Raw genomic sequence first — 17853 nt, forward strand, 5'->3', positions numbered from 1 at the left:
GAGCAATTTGCAAATTCATTTTGAATAACAAAACTAAAAAACAAAAAACCCAGGATAGGGAAACTATTCTCAACAATAACAGAACTTCTGGGGGAATCACTATCCCTGACCTCAAACTATCACAAAGCAATCATGATAAAAAAACTACATGGTATTGGTACAGAGACAGGCAGGTAGATCAGTGAAGTAGAATTGAAGACCCAGAAACAAACCCACACACCTATAGTCACTTGATCTTTGAACAAGGAACTAACACCATTCAGTGGAAAAAAGACAGCATTTTCAACAACTGATGCTAGTTCAACTGGCAGTCAGCATGTAGAAGAATGCAAATTGATTCGCTTTTAAGGCCTTGTGGAAAGCTCAAGTCTAAGTAGATCAAAGACCTCTACATAAAACCAGATACACTGAAACTAATAGAAGAGAAAGTGAGGAGGAACCTTGAACACATGGGCACAGGGGAAAATTTCCTGAACAGAGCCCCAATGGCTTATGCTCTAAGATCAGCAATAGATAAATGGGACCTCATAAAATTGCAAAGCTTCAGTAAGGCTAAGGACACTGTCAGTATGACAAAACGGTAACCAACAGATTGGGAAAAGATCTTTATAAATCCTACATCCAATAGAGGGCTAATATCCAATATGTACAAAGAACTCAAGAAGTTAGACTCCAGAGAATCAAATAACCCTATTGAAAAGTGAAGGACAGATCTAAACAAAGAATTTTCAACTGAGAAATATTGAATGGCTGCTAAGCACCTAAAGAAATATTCAACATCCTTAGTCATCAGGGAAATGCAAATCAACACAACACTGAAATTCCATTTCCCATCAATCACAAGGTCTAAGATCAAAACCTCAGGTGACAGCAGATGCTGGCGACAATGTGGAGAAAGAGAAATCCTCCATTGTTGGGGGGATTACAAGCTGGTACAACCATTCTAGGTCTGGAGGATCCTCAGAAAGTTGGACATTAGTAGTACTTGAGGACCCATATATATCACTCCTGGGCATATACCCAAAAAGTTGTTCCACCGTATAACAAGGATGCATGTTCCTCTGTGTTTAGAGAGCAGCCTTATTTATAATATCCAGAAGCTGTAAAGAACCCAGATGTCCTTAAACTACAGAAAATGTGGTACATTTACACAATGCAGTACTATCCAGCTATTAAAAACAATGACTTCATGAAATTCCTAGGCAAATGGATGGAACTAGAAAATATCCTGAGTAAGGTAACCCAATCACAAAAGAACACACATGATATGCACTCACGATAAGTGGATATTGGTTCAAAAGTTCCAAATACCCAAGAACATTTTTTTATTGGATATTTTTTTTATTTACATTTCAAATGTTATCCCCTTTCCTGGTTTCACTCCATTAACCTCCTATCTCATTCCCCCTCCCCCTTCTATGAGGGTGTTCCCTCCCCAACCACCCACCTCTTCCTGCCTTCCTGCCCTGACATTCCCCTACACTGGGGCGGGGGAGGGGTGCGGCGGGGGGGGGGTAGTGGGGTCCAGCCTTAGCAGGACCAAGGGCTTCTCCTCCCCTTGGTGCTCAACAGGGCCATCCTCTGTTACATATGCAGCTGGAGCCATGGGTCTGTCCATGTGTAGTCTTTGGGTAGTGTTTAGTCCCTGGGAGCTCCAGTTGGTTGGTATTGTTGTTCTTATGGGGTTGCAATTCCCTTCAGCTCCTTCAATCCTTTCTCTAACTCCTCCAATGGGGACCTTATGCTCAGTTCAATGGTTTGCCGCTAGTTTTCAACTCTATTTGTCATGCTCTGGCAGAGCCTCTCAGGAGACAGCTATATCAGGCTCCTGTCAGCATGCACTTCTTGGCATCAGCAATATTGTCTGGGTTTAGTGGCTGTATGTATATGGGTTGGATTCTCAAGTCTGGCAGACTCTCAATGGTTATTCCTTCAGTCTCTGCTCCAAACTTTGTCTGCATATCCCCGCCTATGAATACTTTTGTTTCCCCTTTTAATGAGGACTGAAGCATCCACACTTTGGGTTTTTGTTTTTGTTTTCTTTCTTGAGTTTTATGTGCTCTGTGGATTGTATCTTGGGTCATCTGAGCTTTTGTGTATAGCTTGGTCTTTGGGTAGAACTCTATCGAAGAACATTTCTTTAAGTGCTTCTTCTCTGCCACTTGTGATTCTTCTGTTGAAAATTCTGTTTAGATCTCAACCCCTATTTTGATTGGGTCATTTGATTTGTTGTTGTCTAATTTCTTGAGTTCTCTTTATAAATTTGGATATTAGCCTTCTGTCAGATGTAGCATTGGTAGAGTTCTTTTTCTAATCTGTAGTTTGTCATTTTGTCCTAATTACAGTGTCCTTTGGCTTACAAAAGCTTTTCAGTTTCATGAGGTCCTATTCATAAATTGCCGATGTTTGTGCCTGAACAGTTAGTGTTCTGTTCAGGAAGTAGTCCCCTGTACTGCTGAGTTTAAGGCCATTTCCCACTTTCTCTTCTATTAGGTTTAGTGTGCCTTGTTTTTGTTTTTGTTTTGTTAATCTGCTTGGACTTGAGTTTTATTCAGGGTGATAAATATGGGATCAGGGGATCACCCAACTCATCTCAGTTGGGGTTGTGCACTGGGTGGCCCTGACTTAGAAGTGATTGGTGGGGCAGGGTTCAGGGCTGGTTGGTCTTGGTGTCCTGCAAGGCTCCTACAGAAGTAATAGTAAGCTCACTGCTAGAAAATGAGGTCAGGGAACTATGCACAGCTCACCTCTGCTGGCTGTCCATAGTCGTGGTTGTTTTGTTTTTGTTTTCGAGTATTGGTGCAGAAATATAAGGGGGCAGAAAGTTGGAGAGAAGTTTTCTTAAGCTTGTTGTTTTCCGGAGAATAAGTGTCTCATTCATGAGCCTAAAAATAGTTGTTTCTTGTGTATACAGAGTTCCTAATGTTGACGATATATTTCATGTCTCATAAGTTTATGTGAAAAGTAGCACAAGACTGAATATGGTGCTAGGCTGAATGCTGACTGTATGGAAGTGTATTTTGTTGAATTATTTGGAGAAAAGACTGTAGCTTGGCTATTTTGACAGTGCTTAGTTTTAGAATGCCATGTTTTGTTTCACCCCATAGACAGGATCCCAGCTGTTTACTGTAGTATGTATCAAGGTCAATTCAATTAGAAGTGTTGAATTAAGTGGTGTAAAGGTCCATTCTTTTATAAATTCATCTCACCAACTGAACTTTATTACTATTTAATGAATTATTTTGCTGTTCTCAAAAATATGCAGCATTTTAGAGAATAGAACTATGTAAAGTAAGTTTCTCCAATGAATTATCTTATACTTTTAAAACTATAGTTTTGATACTATTTGTCTTAAACATATATTCATCCAGTCCTAGAATAACCTTTAAAAGGCATCTCTCACGTGGCAACTTCACACTTCTCAGAAATACATCTAAGCCATATGTAACTTTTGTTGTTTATTTGAATGGTATTCCGTTGAATCTGCAACATGTCTCTTTGTTTTAAAATAATTTATTCCATTTGATTAATGTGGGGTCATGCTGCTACCATTGGACATTTTTTTAAATTTTATAATTTTTGAAACATGAAATAAAAGAAACGTTTAAATGGAAGAACATATGTTTAATTTATAACCTGTGCATAAGATGAATAAAGGCAATTCAAAGAGGAATCACTTTTCTCCTTTTGTCAAATCTTACAGGAAGATTTTCAGTTTCAGAGATAGATTTTAATAGAATTGTAATTATGTTGCTTTTACCTTTCCTTTTATCCCTCTAACTGAAATTTCCCATGTGTACCCTCTCCCACCAAATTAATGCCCTGTTTTTATTTTTTGCATATGTAAATATGTATACATATTCATAAATATGTAAATGTAATCTCCTTTTCAAGTCTTGTATGCCGTGACTGTGTATATGATTTTTGTGACTGACCACTTGGTTTTAGACAACCAATTTCGGGTTTTCCCTGAGGGAATTTTTTTTTTTTTTTTTTTGTATGCTCAGTATTGTTTAGTTGACTCTAGTATTCTTGTGTATGCTTGAAGGACCATGAGATTTCTCTTTCCTATTAATATAGACATTGGCTGTTGTATTTGTTCAGTCTTGTTTCAGAAACCATGTTGACATGACTTCATGGATATAACTTCTTTGTCATTTCTAGAAGATAACATTTTATGAGATTACTTAACATACATAATATGGTTCTTAACCTCATTTAGTCTTTCCAACTAAATTTACAGAGATATGCTTAAGTATATTATTTATCGCATGTACTTTAAAAGCAAGAGTATTTGTAATGAATCAGTATTAGATATGTCAAACGACATAGTTCATAGTGAATGGAGTTTTTAAAACCATCCAGACAGATTCTTTCATGACATCTTTGGTCCAGTGTTTTTTCCCCCTGCCTGCCCTCCTTTATTTTTTCATTTAGAATTTTAGTCTGGTGTGATCCTTCTGACAAGATGTTTCATTTGAGAATGAGACTGGCTGGAAACAGAAAAATTTCATTTTTTTTTTTTTCGGAGCTGGGGACCGAACCCAGGGCCTTGCGCTTGCTAGGCAAGCACTCTACCACTGAGCTAAATCCCCAACCCCTCATCTTTTTTTTAATTTAAAAGATATATAGATAGATTTTCCTTTTCAAAATTATTTTATTATTCACAAATATAGATTCTTTTTAATGCGAAGTGTGTCATAAGTTCTTTTATTTGCTCCTTCATATGTATCGTCTGTCTGTGTACGTCGTTTTGTCTTTCCTGTACCTTCTCAGCAGTTTGGTTGTGAGATATCTTACGTGCATATCTGTTCTTCCCCTTCAGTCCTCTGTTTTCTTCTCCACCATTGAGTTTCTTCTTATATCTGTTACTTATCCAGTTATACTGATATTTAGAATGCTTCAAAATCTAGAAAGGATTATTCCTCTCTGGGGTTTAATTATTTAGAACTCTTATCATTCTAAACTTCTTTGGACTTTATTTCATTTGTTTATTTTTTTTTGGGGGAAGGGTGTCACTATGTAGCTCTGGCTGTCCTGGGACTTGCTCTGTAGACCAGGCTGACCTCAAACTCACAGAGATCCTCTTTCTGCCTCCCAAGTGCTGGGATTTAAACATCTGGCTTCTCTGAGCTTTACAGTAGCACAATTTATTTATTTCTGGATAATTTTATTTTATTTAAGCATGTTTTATTTTTAAAGCCATTTTCTCCCCTAAGATTGAATTATCTTCTTTGTGAAGCTTAAGTTTTCTCTGTCTCGTACCTTTTGGTTACTCATCTATTCTGATACATTTTTTATTCAGTAGTTTGCTAGTAAGTGTTTATATTTGTGTTATAAGGTTCAGTACTCCACTCTTCCATATGCTTAACTTGCAATAGCATAAATTGATGCTGTGACTTTCAGGACTAAGAAGTAATGTCATGTGCAGTGTCCTTCACAGTTGTAGACCATGGAAGATGTGATGCTCTCTGCTTCATTATATTTCTTCCCTACACCATAAAGCCTCTTGACTTGGACCCTATGTCTTCAAAGCAGCACTTGGACAATCCTTTCTTCCACACGTAGTTCTTGTCATCTTTATCACACAGTGCCTGCCACACAGTCAGAGTTGCATAGTCACCATGTCCTCTCGATTGTGTATCAGCCTCTTTTATAATCTAATTTTTTTGACTCTCAAAGCAAAACTTCTGTGGTGTAAGCACAGTGCTCTTGGATAATTTTAAGTACTAAATATCTTCTCTTCATTTTAAAGAAGACAGTTCTCACTAGAGTCATGAAAGGAAAACCATGTATAACCAGGTGGTTTTAAGTCACAAGAATTGAACATACTTAGTTTTTGTATTGACATTAGGTCTGGAGAAAGGAGACATTCCTGAATCTCACTTAATTTTGGTAGAATAAAATGTACTATGTTTGTTTTGTGGGTTTTTTGGTTTGTTTGTTTTGAGTAAGCTGGTCATACTTGTGTGATGGTTGGTTTTAATCGTTCACTTGACATATTCTAGGATTGTCTTGGAAAGGAATCTAAATGTGGAATTGTTTGCATCAGCTTGGCCTTTGGGCATGTGTGTGAGAGATTTTCATAAATTATACTGAGTCCTAAAGACCTATCCTAAATGCTAGCTGCACCATTTTATGGACTAGGCCCTAGACTGACTCAAGAGTCTTGAGAAGACAAGTTGAGTAGCGCAAACGTGTGTTAATTTATTGCTTTCTGTTTTTGATAGTGGATGTTATGTGAGCAGATGAGTCAAGTTCCTACTGCTTGTCTTCCCTGTGATGATGTACTGAGACAGTATTGTGAGCCAATAATAGCCTTTGCTCTTAGTTCTTATATCAATAGAAAAGAAACTAGATGATTTTGACATGTTTATTCTGTATATTAACAATCTACTCGTTATGGTGAAAATAGAACAAAATATATGAACATGAAAAGGTATATACAGCTATGTTCACTTTTGTTTGTAATACTCCTTATAGAAACATATAGATACATTAACCTATCAAGTTTAGAGAGCAAATTGATTTATTTTTGTAATGAAAGAAATCACTGACATTAAAAAAATAAACAGTGCAAACAGAAATTGGAAACACATGACTTAAATGTTCACACAAAGGAGGCAAAGGTCTTCAAGCCAGATTACTTGTTACTGGTCAGGGCTGCATAGTGATTCCAGAATGTCTTTAAAAGGAAGGACAGGAGGGAGCGAGGTGGGAAGGGAGGTTGGATGTGGATGGATGGATAGATAGATAAGGAAATGTATGCATGCTATACTTTTTTCTTATAGGATGATACATATATGAATTTTAAAATTTACTTATCTCATTAATTTTTGGTTATAAACATCACCATAATAGTTTACTTTGGGGCTGGACAGGATTACATATGGAAAGGGAGATTGAGAAGTTATTTCAGTTCTGGAAATGTTTTATGTCCATTATGTGATTATGATAATACATCTGTGAATTCGTAATATTTTATCAAAATATAATTAAATTTTATATATTTCACTGCATATGAATATATTTTGGTGTAGAGATTTAAAAAATTGATTTTAATCATTTCTATTGAACCAATATAACCACTTCCACTCAATAAAATTCCAAGGAGTTTTAATTAGCATGACCATTAGGATGTTAATTTTTTTCAAATATTAGGAAAACAGACTTTATTGATCTAATACTAAACATTTAAAAGCAATTTAGCGCTTTTTTAGTTACCCATTAGTTTCCTACCTTGCTAATTATATGAATTTACTTTGTACATGGATTTTCAGCTATCTTGTTATTGTATTTTTTGAATCACTTTAGTAAAGTTTGGTTCTCTTTTTGTAATGAAGTTTGTTTCTCACATGTATTACACATGAAGATAGGTATCATCTTTACACTTTTTATGTGTCGTCATCCTTTGTTTCCCTCACTATGTCTGATCATCCCATCATCTTCCCTGCAAACACCATCTCGTCCCCTCTAGTCCCCTCCCTTCTTCGTGATTCAGAGTTTACTTAATTAGTATTACTCAACAGAATTAAATATGAGCAAACTATAAGAAGCTGCACCACTGAAGAACGTTAAATTTGGTGTTCTTACTTGCCAAGCTCTTTACCAGTGTGTCTCTAATGTTTGCATATAATACACCTAAAATGGCTGGATTGAATGGGTGCTTTGTTCTGGTTATTTGAAGTATTTTAACAGAACGATAATACACTTGTTTTGTCTTTATTAAAGAAGAACTTATATAAGCTCAGTTGTATAGAAATTTGTTCTGGGTGTTGGTGTTATGTTTATTAGCTAGATACCTTTTGAAATCTAGTAGTATAGCAATTTTCTTAAAGTTTTGATTCAATTATTTGACTTACAAATACTGAACCATTGTTGTATTACTCAAAAAATATCTGTTATACTTGGCATATATTCTTTGTGTACACTACTAGTGAATTAAGTTTGCTGAAATTAGAAATCTCTTATCTATATATAAGTGAGTTTTGATTCTACCATATATGCTTAACAGTTGTATTTGTTTAATAGTAATCTTTGTGGGATTTTTAAGGTCAGCTTTGTCTTTTGCTCTATTGTAAATGAAACTTTGAGATGTAGTAACGAAACTTTTATTAGCCTTATAAATAGAGAAGTCTGCTTTTATTTGCCAACAGAACAATAGTTTCAGGTAAGTGATTGTCTCTTTTAATTAATTTCATATACACGCAAACATTTTTAAAAATCTGTTTAGTGTAATGTTAAATTTTCTAAAACCATTTTTGTGTTTCTTTTTTCCTTTAGTCTGTGGTGGATGACTGGATTGAATCATATAAACAAGACCGGGACATCGCACTTCTGGATTTAATCAACTTTTTTATCCAGTGTTCAGGATGTCGAGGTACACAGTTGTGAAATAAATGCTGTTTATTGAACCTGTTAGCTCAGCAGTGGAACATCATGTGCCACCAGTCATAGAGTTCATCCTAGAATTGTGTTTTCATCATTTTTGGCATAGCAAATGGTTCGTGTGTTAAGGAAACTTACTCTTGTTCTTTTGATCTGTTCAAATAGCAATATGTTTCTTCGATTTCTCTTAAAACTGTCAAGAAAAACTAAAATTTGCACTGTTCCCGAATTGCTCATTTTTAAATCAGAAATTTTCTGCTCCCTAAGGGTTATTTTCAACAACTTCATTTTGACTTTAGAACCACGTTGGAAATATACCTCTGTGTATTTCTGTAAGACATTGCTACAAAGATGTAGCTGAAGAGAGTAGTTCCCCTGTGAGTGTGGATGGCATCATCATACTGGGACACCATAGTCAGGAAAAGAGGTGCACAGACTGATGACGATGCAGTCATCTGTTTCCTCACTGTAGCTTTAACTTACTGAAATGAAAATTATTACAGGCATTTTTTTCCGTTCTTTCTTTATTAACTTGAGTATTTCTTATTTACATTTCGAATGTTATTCCCTTTCCGGTTTCCGGGCCAACATCCCCCTAACCTGCCCCCCTCCCCTTTTCTATCGGTGTTCCCCTCCCCATCCTCCCCCATTACCACCCTCCCCCCCAACAATCACGTTCACTGGGGGTTCAGTCTTGGCAGGACCCAGGGCTTCCCCTTCCACTGGTGCTCTTACTAGGATATTCATTGCTACCTATGAGGTCAGAGTCCAGGGTCAGTCCATGTATAGTCTTTGGGTAGTGGCTTAGTCCCTGGAAGCTCTGGTTGGTTGGCATTGTTGTTCATAAGGGGTCTCAAGCCCCTTCAAGCTCTTCCAGTCCTTTCTCTATTACAGGCATTTCAAAACATACTAATACATATTCATTGAGGTTGGAAAGCTTGTCTTCTGGATCTGTCCATTTGGTGTTCTGTATGTCCTTTTTCCCCTGAGAGGTCTTTCCTTCCTAGACTTGAGAAGTAAGTTCTCTTTGGTGATTCCATTGAAAATATTCTTATGCCTTTGACTGGTTTTCTTTTCTTAGATACCTATAATTTATAGGGTTGTCTTTTATAGTGTTCCAGAGTTCCTCATGTTCTTTTCATGGGTTTTCTTAGATTTAATATTTTGTTTGATTGTGGAATCCTCTCTAATTGTCTTTTAAGACCTGATAATATCTTTCACTTGATCCAGTCTGTTGGTGAAACTTTCTTTTGAACTTTTTGTTTCATTCTCTGAGTTTGTGGTTTTGTGTTTTACTTAAGCTTGTCTTTTCTTTAGAGATTCTCTTTTCAAAATCTATTTTTATATCTTGATTATTTTTTAATTTATTCAGTTGTTCCTTTGATTTCTTCATTTTGACTTTTATTCATATTCTCTTTGAATCGTTTATTGTTGTCTTGAAGTCATTGTCATTTTTTAAACATTGAAAGTATATTTATAAACAGATTTATTTATTCAATGTATATGAGTGTATTTATTTAATGTATATGAGTGTACTGTTGCTGTCTTCTTACACATGAGAAGAAATTTATTGGATCCTGTTACAGACAGTTTTGAGCCACCATGTGGTTGCTGGAAATTGAACTCAGGACCTCTGGAAGAGCACTTAGTGCTCTTAACTGATGAGTCATCTCTCCAACCAGAAAATAGATTTTTTTTATGCAATATACTCTGATCACAGTTTTCCAGCCACTGTAGTCTATGCTTTCTTTGTCTTTCTTATTAGAATACAAGCGGACATAATAATAATTATAATGTAAAATAAAAACAAATCAGGGTAGGACAAAACAAAAAAGTAACATGGTTGATAGTACTGTGTGTTATGAAATCATTGTCTCATGTGTCAGCACAGATGCTTTTGTCAGGAGTGTTTTTACACAGTGGGAGTGTAAATTTCTTGAAGTAGACAAATTGTCTTGGTTATTTGTGTTTCATGGTCTTGTCATAGGACCTAGGTTATCTGTGGTGTTTCTTTCTTGTTGTAAAATTATAATAAATAAAAGCAGTCTTTTTCTCCCCCACTAGGTCTGGCACCTCAGTGCCCCAAGATATCTTCTCGATATCTTGCCAGAAACACACATCCCAACTCTGTGGTGGTCCAGACCAGCAGCCCCACATTCCCTTACACTTAAATCAGCAAAAGAAAGAACACACAACACAACAACCTCTGATCCAATTGATAAGATATAATTGCCCAACTAAACATACAAAGTCCGGTCATTCACCCCTTAAGAACATTTATAACAACCTGTAAAGGTACAGTGTGGACGTCAGCTTCCATGTTGTCTCTCCCAGATACTTTCTCTCTCTCTCTCCTTCTCTCTGTTTCCATCTCCTCCTCTTCCTTCAAACTTCTCTCCTGCCCATCCTTCCTTCTCATCCAGTGACAGGCCTCCTTCTATCCTGTACCTGCCCTCACCTGTATTTTACAAATTAAATGGGGAGAAGGTTCTGGTGAAGTCATCTGAGTCCTGAGTAAGTGACTAGGCAGTCTTCCTTGGGGCAGTGGAATTAGCATCAAAATACAGATAACTCCAGGGCAAACCACAACATTTCTAGATTTGTCTATTTGATCTCACCTTTGGATCTTTTTTTATTCCCTTATTTGGTCAATTTGTGGGTTAGGTACTTGATGCTGTGGAACCAATTTGGGGGTAACTCTTGATAGTTTCTGAAGTGTTCCCAGCTCTACTAGCAAGATTTGATTTCTCAGCCCAGGAACAAACCTTTCTGCTAATGTTCAAAATTCCTTGCAGGGCTGTCTAGGTTGTACAGGTAGTCCTTGGGAGACAGCAAGGATCATAGTTTAGTTGACAGTGTTTCATAAAGGATAAAGGAAGCAGAATGTCATGCCATTCTCAGGTGAAGGTGGGTGAGATGCTTGAAGGGTGCCTCTATGCTGAAGGTCTTGGTGTATGGTGTGACCAGCTGACTGAACTTTAGCTTTTTCTACTCACTTCAAGTCCTCCTTATATCATGAGATAAATAATGGTAATATTTTTACTCTGTGCTTTTTTTTTTTTTTTTTTTTTTTGCTGTTTTTTCCTTCCTTTCAACTCGGAGTCCCAACTCATTCCCAGAGAAGGGACTTCAGAGGACACTTTTTGAGATAAACATGTTTGGGTCTGAAATGATGGGACTGGGTGGGAGAACTCACTTACAGAGACTTATTTCTTAGTGAACCTAAATCATAGATGACAGTTTACTGATATAATGTACAACCATCTTCATGCTTACCAAAGAAGTAATACATTCATATTTTAACTAGGAATGTTACAAAGTATAGACTGCCATCTAGAGACAGACACATCAGTTAAGGTAAAATCACAACTTTAAAGCCTTTGTAAAAATTATATATTTTATAAAACATCTCCATAATAATTTTTATTTTAACCCTGTTATTATACACATAATCCAGTTAATTCACATGGACGCCAATATACTTAACAAATTTTGTCAGAAATATCTGTTGGAAAGCAAACAGAATATATGTCTTTCTCTCTGCATTTTCCCCAGGTTCTTTGCTTAGTTCATTAGAAAGATGCTCAAAGTCATTGCATTACTCATCAGCCCTGCATTTACTGTATGTGGATATTTCTTTAGTGAATTCCTGTCAGTTTTAGTGTTCTTAGTACTACTTCTTTTTTCCAAAGGTTTCCTCTACCAATTTACTGATACTCTTTGTCAGTCTTTCCCTGTTTTATTTTGATTTATAGCCCATGTGAACCTAGATAAAGCAAACATGAAAGAGATACTACCAAAAGTCTGTCCTAGTGTATGATTCCAGTATCTCTTCAACACCATCGTGACAGATATTTATTAAGAATCCGAGACGATAATCGTCAAAATAAGAGGCTGATTCATACATAGAACACTGGAAAGGCCTTTACTGTTTGGAATACTTTTTGCTAGTGTATTAGGCAGTGGTAGTATATTTCATCACACACAGGTTTCAGTAGTGCTAAGTATGTAATGTTATATCATTAAAAGCTAGAAACTTAAAAAATGTTATTTGCAGTATTGTTACAGTATCAAGTAGCAACAATTTGCCTATGTGTAATCTCCTATCTTTAATTTTTTTCATATAACTGTTCCATTTACTCACTTTTAGTTTTAGTTGAAAAGATAAAAAGGGTCAGGTTCCTACTATGTAGCTAGAGTAGAACTTAAGGGAAGTAAAGTGTAAAGTGGACAAGAAGCATCAAAGAATACAACACCACTTCCCTTGACTATAGTCCGATTGTACATAGAGAGGTGATACAGTTGCAGTTCTCTAGGCTATAATATGGTTTACATACAGAGGTATGCAACAGTTTACTTCTGATTTCTGTGTTTTTTCTGATTACTTCATTCCATTCTCTTTCTGGTAAATACAAGGTATTTTGGATAAGAATGTTTAGTGCCGTTGAGTCTACTCACCTCTACTTTGGATTGAGGACTAGGTATGAATGGTTAGGTCACTGCTAGAATGATTTTTCTGGTCCTTAGAAAAAAACATCAGGTTCTATTTTTCAAACACCATTTTAATCTGGAAACAGAGGTAAGTAGAAATCCAGGTTCATTAGAGTTCCAGGGCTGTTCTAGAGTTCTACCAAAACGAACAACCCAAGAAAACATTCTGTCACTTCATGGACTTCAAGTTAAGAGCAGTGCTAAAAATACTAAAGTTGGAAGCTCAGTATTAACTCTGCTTTTTATGAACTATAGACATAGTGTAAAAGATTTAGTTTGCTATTTTCTTGAATGTTTTTCTTATCTCCATCTTGTTTCTTATATGAATGTATTTTTAAACTTCAGTGTGCTATACATTCTTAAGACTCTAGAGTTTAAAGCATTGAATAGAGCAGTGGATCTTCTCTACAGTGGCCTTCGAAGTTAGATATCACAATCTAGTCATTTAGTAGAGTAATAAAATGAAACAACTCTCAAGATAAAGTACAAATGGCGTACATAAGCATAAAAACAAATTTCAGTCTGGCTGTCCATCAGGGAAGTGCAGATGATGCGTACACCGAGATTCTGTCTTCTTCCAGAATGTCAGTAATGGAGAAAGTACAAAGTAAACACTGACAAGGAAATGGGCGAAAGGGAATTCTTGAATTACAAACCCTCTTGAGAATGCAGTCTAATCTAGACCCTATGGAAATCAAGGTTCTCAAAGCAACACATAAAGGAAGATGGTCTAATGTATGAACACCCCTGCTAGACACTGCCCAAGATACGCAGACCATGCGGGTGCCAGCACTAGTGCTTACTGCAGCACTGTCCACTGTCCCACGCTACCATGCTAGATAAGGTGTTCATGTATATAGCAGGACTTTGTTTTTTAGTCATAAAAAATAATGAAGTCATTTCATTTGCAGGAAAATTGATAATAAAAAGGCTGTTAACTAGAAAGAAGTTACTTGCCTTTCATAGAGACTATGTACATTTTGTTGTGCCCCATACTAATAACTAGTGAAGCTGAAAAACACTACTTTAAAGATTTCGCTATCAAAATGTATTCCAATGAAATATACTGTTAGAGGATTTTTACTCTGTTGTGATTATTATTACCACCACTAGCCTTTGTTATTGTACATAGTGATAATTACCAAAGGATATGTTTCACTGCCCTACTTTTTAGGTTAGAAGTTTTTTTTATTAATTCATATTTTTTCATATCATAGAAAAAGAACCCTTAAACTTTCATTCTCGCAAATTCATATTAGGTTTTCATCCTGCTGTCTTTCGAAGAACGCAAATTAATAAAGGCTCCACAGGTATTTTTAAGACCTTTCGTTAGTGTTACCTTCCTTGTTGTAACTAATACCTATCAGAAATGGAAGTCAAGATAGTTTTATTTTGTTCATGATCATTGCTGTAGATCATGGTTGGCTGCTACTTCTTTGATCCCAAGAAAAGGCAGAATATAATATCAACTGAAATTGTAGCAAAGGCTGCTTAGTTTGCAATAGCCATAAATTAGGTAGGAGTGTTAACAGAAAGAGTCCAGAGCAAGATAAAGTTTCAGAGTTCACCTCCTAAGGGATCTACCTCCAGGTAGCCACCACTTGTTAGAATCGTCTAAGAAGGTAGCTCCTCAATTGTGGGTGAAGGTTTCATCAGGAACCTGTGAGGGACATTGCATATTCAAATTATAACCTTCTGCCCTTCTCCATATATGTTGATTTCATAATGCAAAAGTAGTTAGATAATTTCTAAAGAGTCACTATGGTGTTACCAGTTCTATGTTTATTCACATACCCAAAACAGAGTCTGTGTACGTAGTGCCCTTAATATTAAAAAGAAATCTGTGTTCTTACAACATATAGTGGCATAGAAGAAATAGTTCCATTCTAAAAGACAGGGATAGGAGCGTAGGAGGGAGGAGGGATTGAAGCAAGACTGAAACCCAACTGGGCAAATATTAAATCTTGTAGATTGGTATCTGACATCCAGGCATAGTGGCATAGTGTGAGGTCCATGTTGTTTGGGAAGCTACCCTCCTTCAGCCTGGCATTTTGGGAGTTTGTAGTTTCCTTCAATCCTTTCTCTTCTCTCCTCCCCTCTTCTTCCTTCCTCTTTCCTTTCCCCTTCCCAACCTCATGTCTTTCCTCTCTTCTTCTCTATCTCTACTCCATTCTCCTGCCCCTCTCCACCTCTCTTTCTGACTGAACTTTAACTGAAGGTATTCTAGACCAGAATTCCATATCTTATTTGTTTTTAAGTTTCTGGGATCTTGATCGCATCTTCAACTTCTGTCTCCTATCTTCATGAATCCCTCCTTAGGTACTGCATGCAGAAATTTTAGACTTGTCATAAATTTCCCAACCTTCATAGCTTTTCTTTGAAATACACACGATTGTGTCAGTGATACTGCAGTTTTTCTTTCCATGTCCTTTAAAAGCCAGCACTATGCTCTGTGGATCGTTGTCATCCTCCAGCTTGAGTCAGAGCCTGGAGTAGACTATAGCTGCAACAGCCTCCGAAGTCCCTGAGCAGCGGAGTTTAGTAAAATTATCTTGAGGAAACAGCCTCCTAGGTAATTCTTTGTGAGCAGTGATCCCTGGCATCATTTACTTTAAGTTTACTTAAGTTTACTCCATGTGAGAACTGACTTGTTGTTGAAATGCCTTCAAGGTTTCCTAATATTCAGGTGCTGAGCATTTGTCTAAACTTTCCTGAATTGGCATCAGTAAACCAAATTTACTGGTTTCTTTTTCCCCTGATCAAATTTTGCAAGATATCTAAGTCCTCTCCCCCCCACCCCCCATTTTATCTACTAGAATTCAACACCTGAATTCAGGACTTGAACCTTTTTACATCGAATCAATTATTTTTGACATTTTTAAATTTATCCTTCCATAAAATTTCATGGCATTGAATGATATCTGGTCTAATTCCCAAATAGAGTCCTGTTTTACCCATGAGCACGTTTTTCTCCACATTTCACTCTCTGTGTGTTGGTCTTCTCAGTTTCTGCTAAAAACTTTCACTTTGTATTTCTTACATTTTAGGCCCCTAGCCTGAGACCCCACAAACATGTTCCAGAAGGTTCTGAACTCAGTGATGAAGTTTTGCTACAGTGGTAACCCTTCATTCAATTTTCTAGATTAGTCAGTTTTCATTGCAGGCAGGAAAGATTTACATTGGTTTACAACTTCAGAATTTCCATTGATGGTCATTTGTCTCTGTTGCTGTTAAGGAAAACACTGAATTGTAGAATGACTATAGAAATGTGTGATATAGTTTGTTATTTTCATGACAGAGAGTAAAAGCAGAAAAAGAAAATAGGCCAGAAGAATATGTCCATAATTTCTGTGAGATAAACGACAGTGACCTGATCCTTATCTTCGATTCCACCTTTTAAAATTTCTTGCACATGCCAAAACAGCACAAATAACAGTCGACCAAGGTTTCAACACATGAGCCTGTGACAAACATTCTATATTTAGAATTCATAAGAATTGTTTATGCTATGCACTCATTGATAAGTGGATATTAGCCCCAAAGCTCGGAATACCCAAGATAAAATTCACAGACCACATGGAGCTTAAAAAGAAGGAAGTCCAAAGTGTGGATGCTTCAGTCCTTCTTAGAAGGGGGAACAATTTTCTCACAGGAGGAAGTATGGAGACAAAGTGTGGAGCAGAGACTGAAGGAAAGGCCATACAGAGCCTGCTCCACCTAGGAATGCATTCCACATTCAGTCACCAAACCCAGACACTATAGTGGATTCCAAGAAGTGCGTGTTGACAGGAACCTTATATAGCTGTCTCCGCAGAGGCTGTGCCAGAGCCTGACAAATAGAGGCAGATGCTCACAGCCAACCATTGGACTGAACACAGGGTCCCCAATGGAGGAGTTAGAGAAAGGATTGAAGGAGGTGAAGAAGTTTGTGACCTCATAGGAAGAACAACAATATCAACCAACCAGACACCCCAGAGTTCCCAGGGACTAAACCACTGACAAAAGAGTTCACATGGAAGGACCCATGGGGTGAGGGAGCACCCTCATAGAGGCAGGGGGAGAGGGGATGTGATAGGGTGTTTCCGGAGGGGAAACTTGAAAAGGGATAACTTTTGAAATGTAAATAAATAAAATATCCAATTAAAGAAAAGAAAAAGAATTTGCTTAATCATTAAAAACAATAGAAGTGGAGACAGGAGCAGCACTGAAGAGAGCTCAGTGGTTAATAGTAGGTGATGATCTTGCAGAGGATCCAGATTCAGTCTTTCTTTTTAAGTTATTTTTATTAAATTATTCATTTACATTTCAAATGATATCCCCCTTCCCAGTTACTCCTCCACCAACTCCCCTTTCCAGCCTGTTTCCCCCTCCCTATTTGCCTCACACACAGCCATCTCACCCTTCTAGAGTCCCCCTACACTGGGGCATCAAGCCTCCCTTCCCTCTCTCATTAATGTCAAATAAGGCCATTCTCTGTTACATATGTATCTGGAATCCTGGCTCCTTCCATGTATACTCTTTGTTTGGCAGTTTAGTCCCTGGGAGCTCTGGATTGTCCACTTAGTTGTTCTTCCTATGGGTTTGCAATCTTCTTCAGCTCCATCAGTCCTTCCCTTATCTTTTCCATTGGAGTCCTAGGGCTCAGTGCAATGGTTGGATGCAAGTATCGACATCTGTATTGGCTGGTAGAACCTCTCAGGGAACAGCTATATCCAGGCTCCTGTTGGCGTGCCGGGGTTGTTATCTGCAGATGGGATGGATCCCTAGACAGAAACATTTCTGGATTTAAAATTTTGAGATGCGTGCGTGGCTCCAGTCCTCAACTGGGTGCCGTACCTATCTACCAGGGATGGTCTCTACATGTTGTATCTCTCCTTTGTTGAGTATTTTGGCTAAAGTCATCACCATTGGCTCCTGGGAGCCTCTAGCTTGCCTGGAGTCTGGAACTTTCTAGTGGCTACTCCTTGTTTCCCA

The 17853-nt window shown here is 37.2% G+C and overlaps 1 protein-coding gene across 3 annotated transcripts in view; it reads left to right on the forward strand.

Moving 5' to 3' along the window:
* Stag1 (stromal antigen 1) overlaps window positions 1-17853 on the forward strand; it is a 371976-nt gene that overhangs the window by 131957 nt on the left and 222166 nt on the right. For all 3 annotated transcript variants that reach the window (XM_032910192.1, XM_032910191.1, XM_032910190.1), the window contains one exon: window positions 8284-8380. In XM_032910192.1, the coding sequence (XP_032766083.1) occupies window positions 8284-8380 (97 nt within the window). The remainder of the gene's footprint in view (window positions 1-8283; window positions 8381-17853) is intronic.

The sequence above is a fragment of the Rattus rattus genome, chromosome 8 (genome assembly GCF_011064425.1).
Source record: "Rattus rattus isolate New Zealand chromosome 8, Rrattus_CSIRO_v1, whole genome shotgun sequence".
NCBI lineage: Eukaryota > Metazoa > Chordata > Mammalia > Rodentia > Muridae > Rattus > Rattus rattus.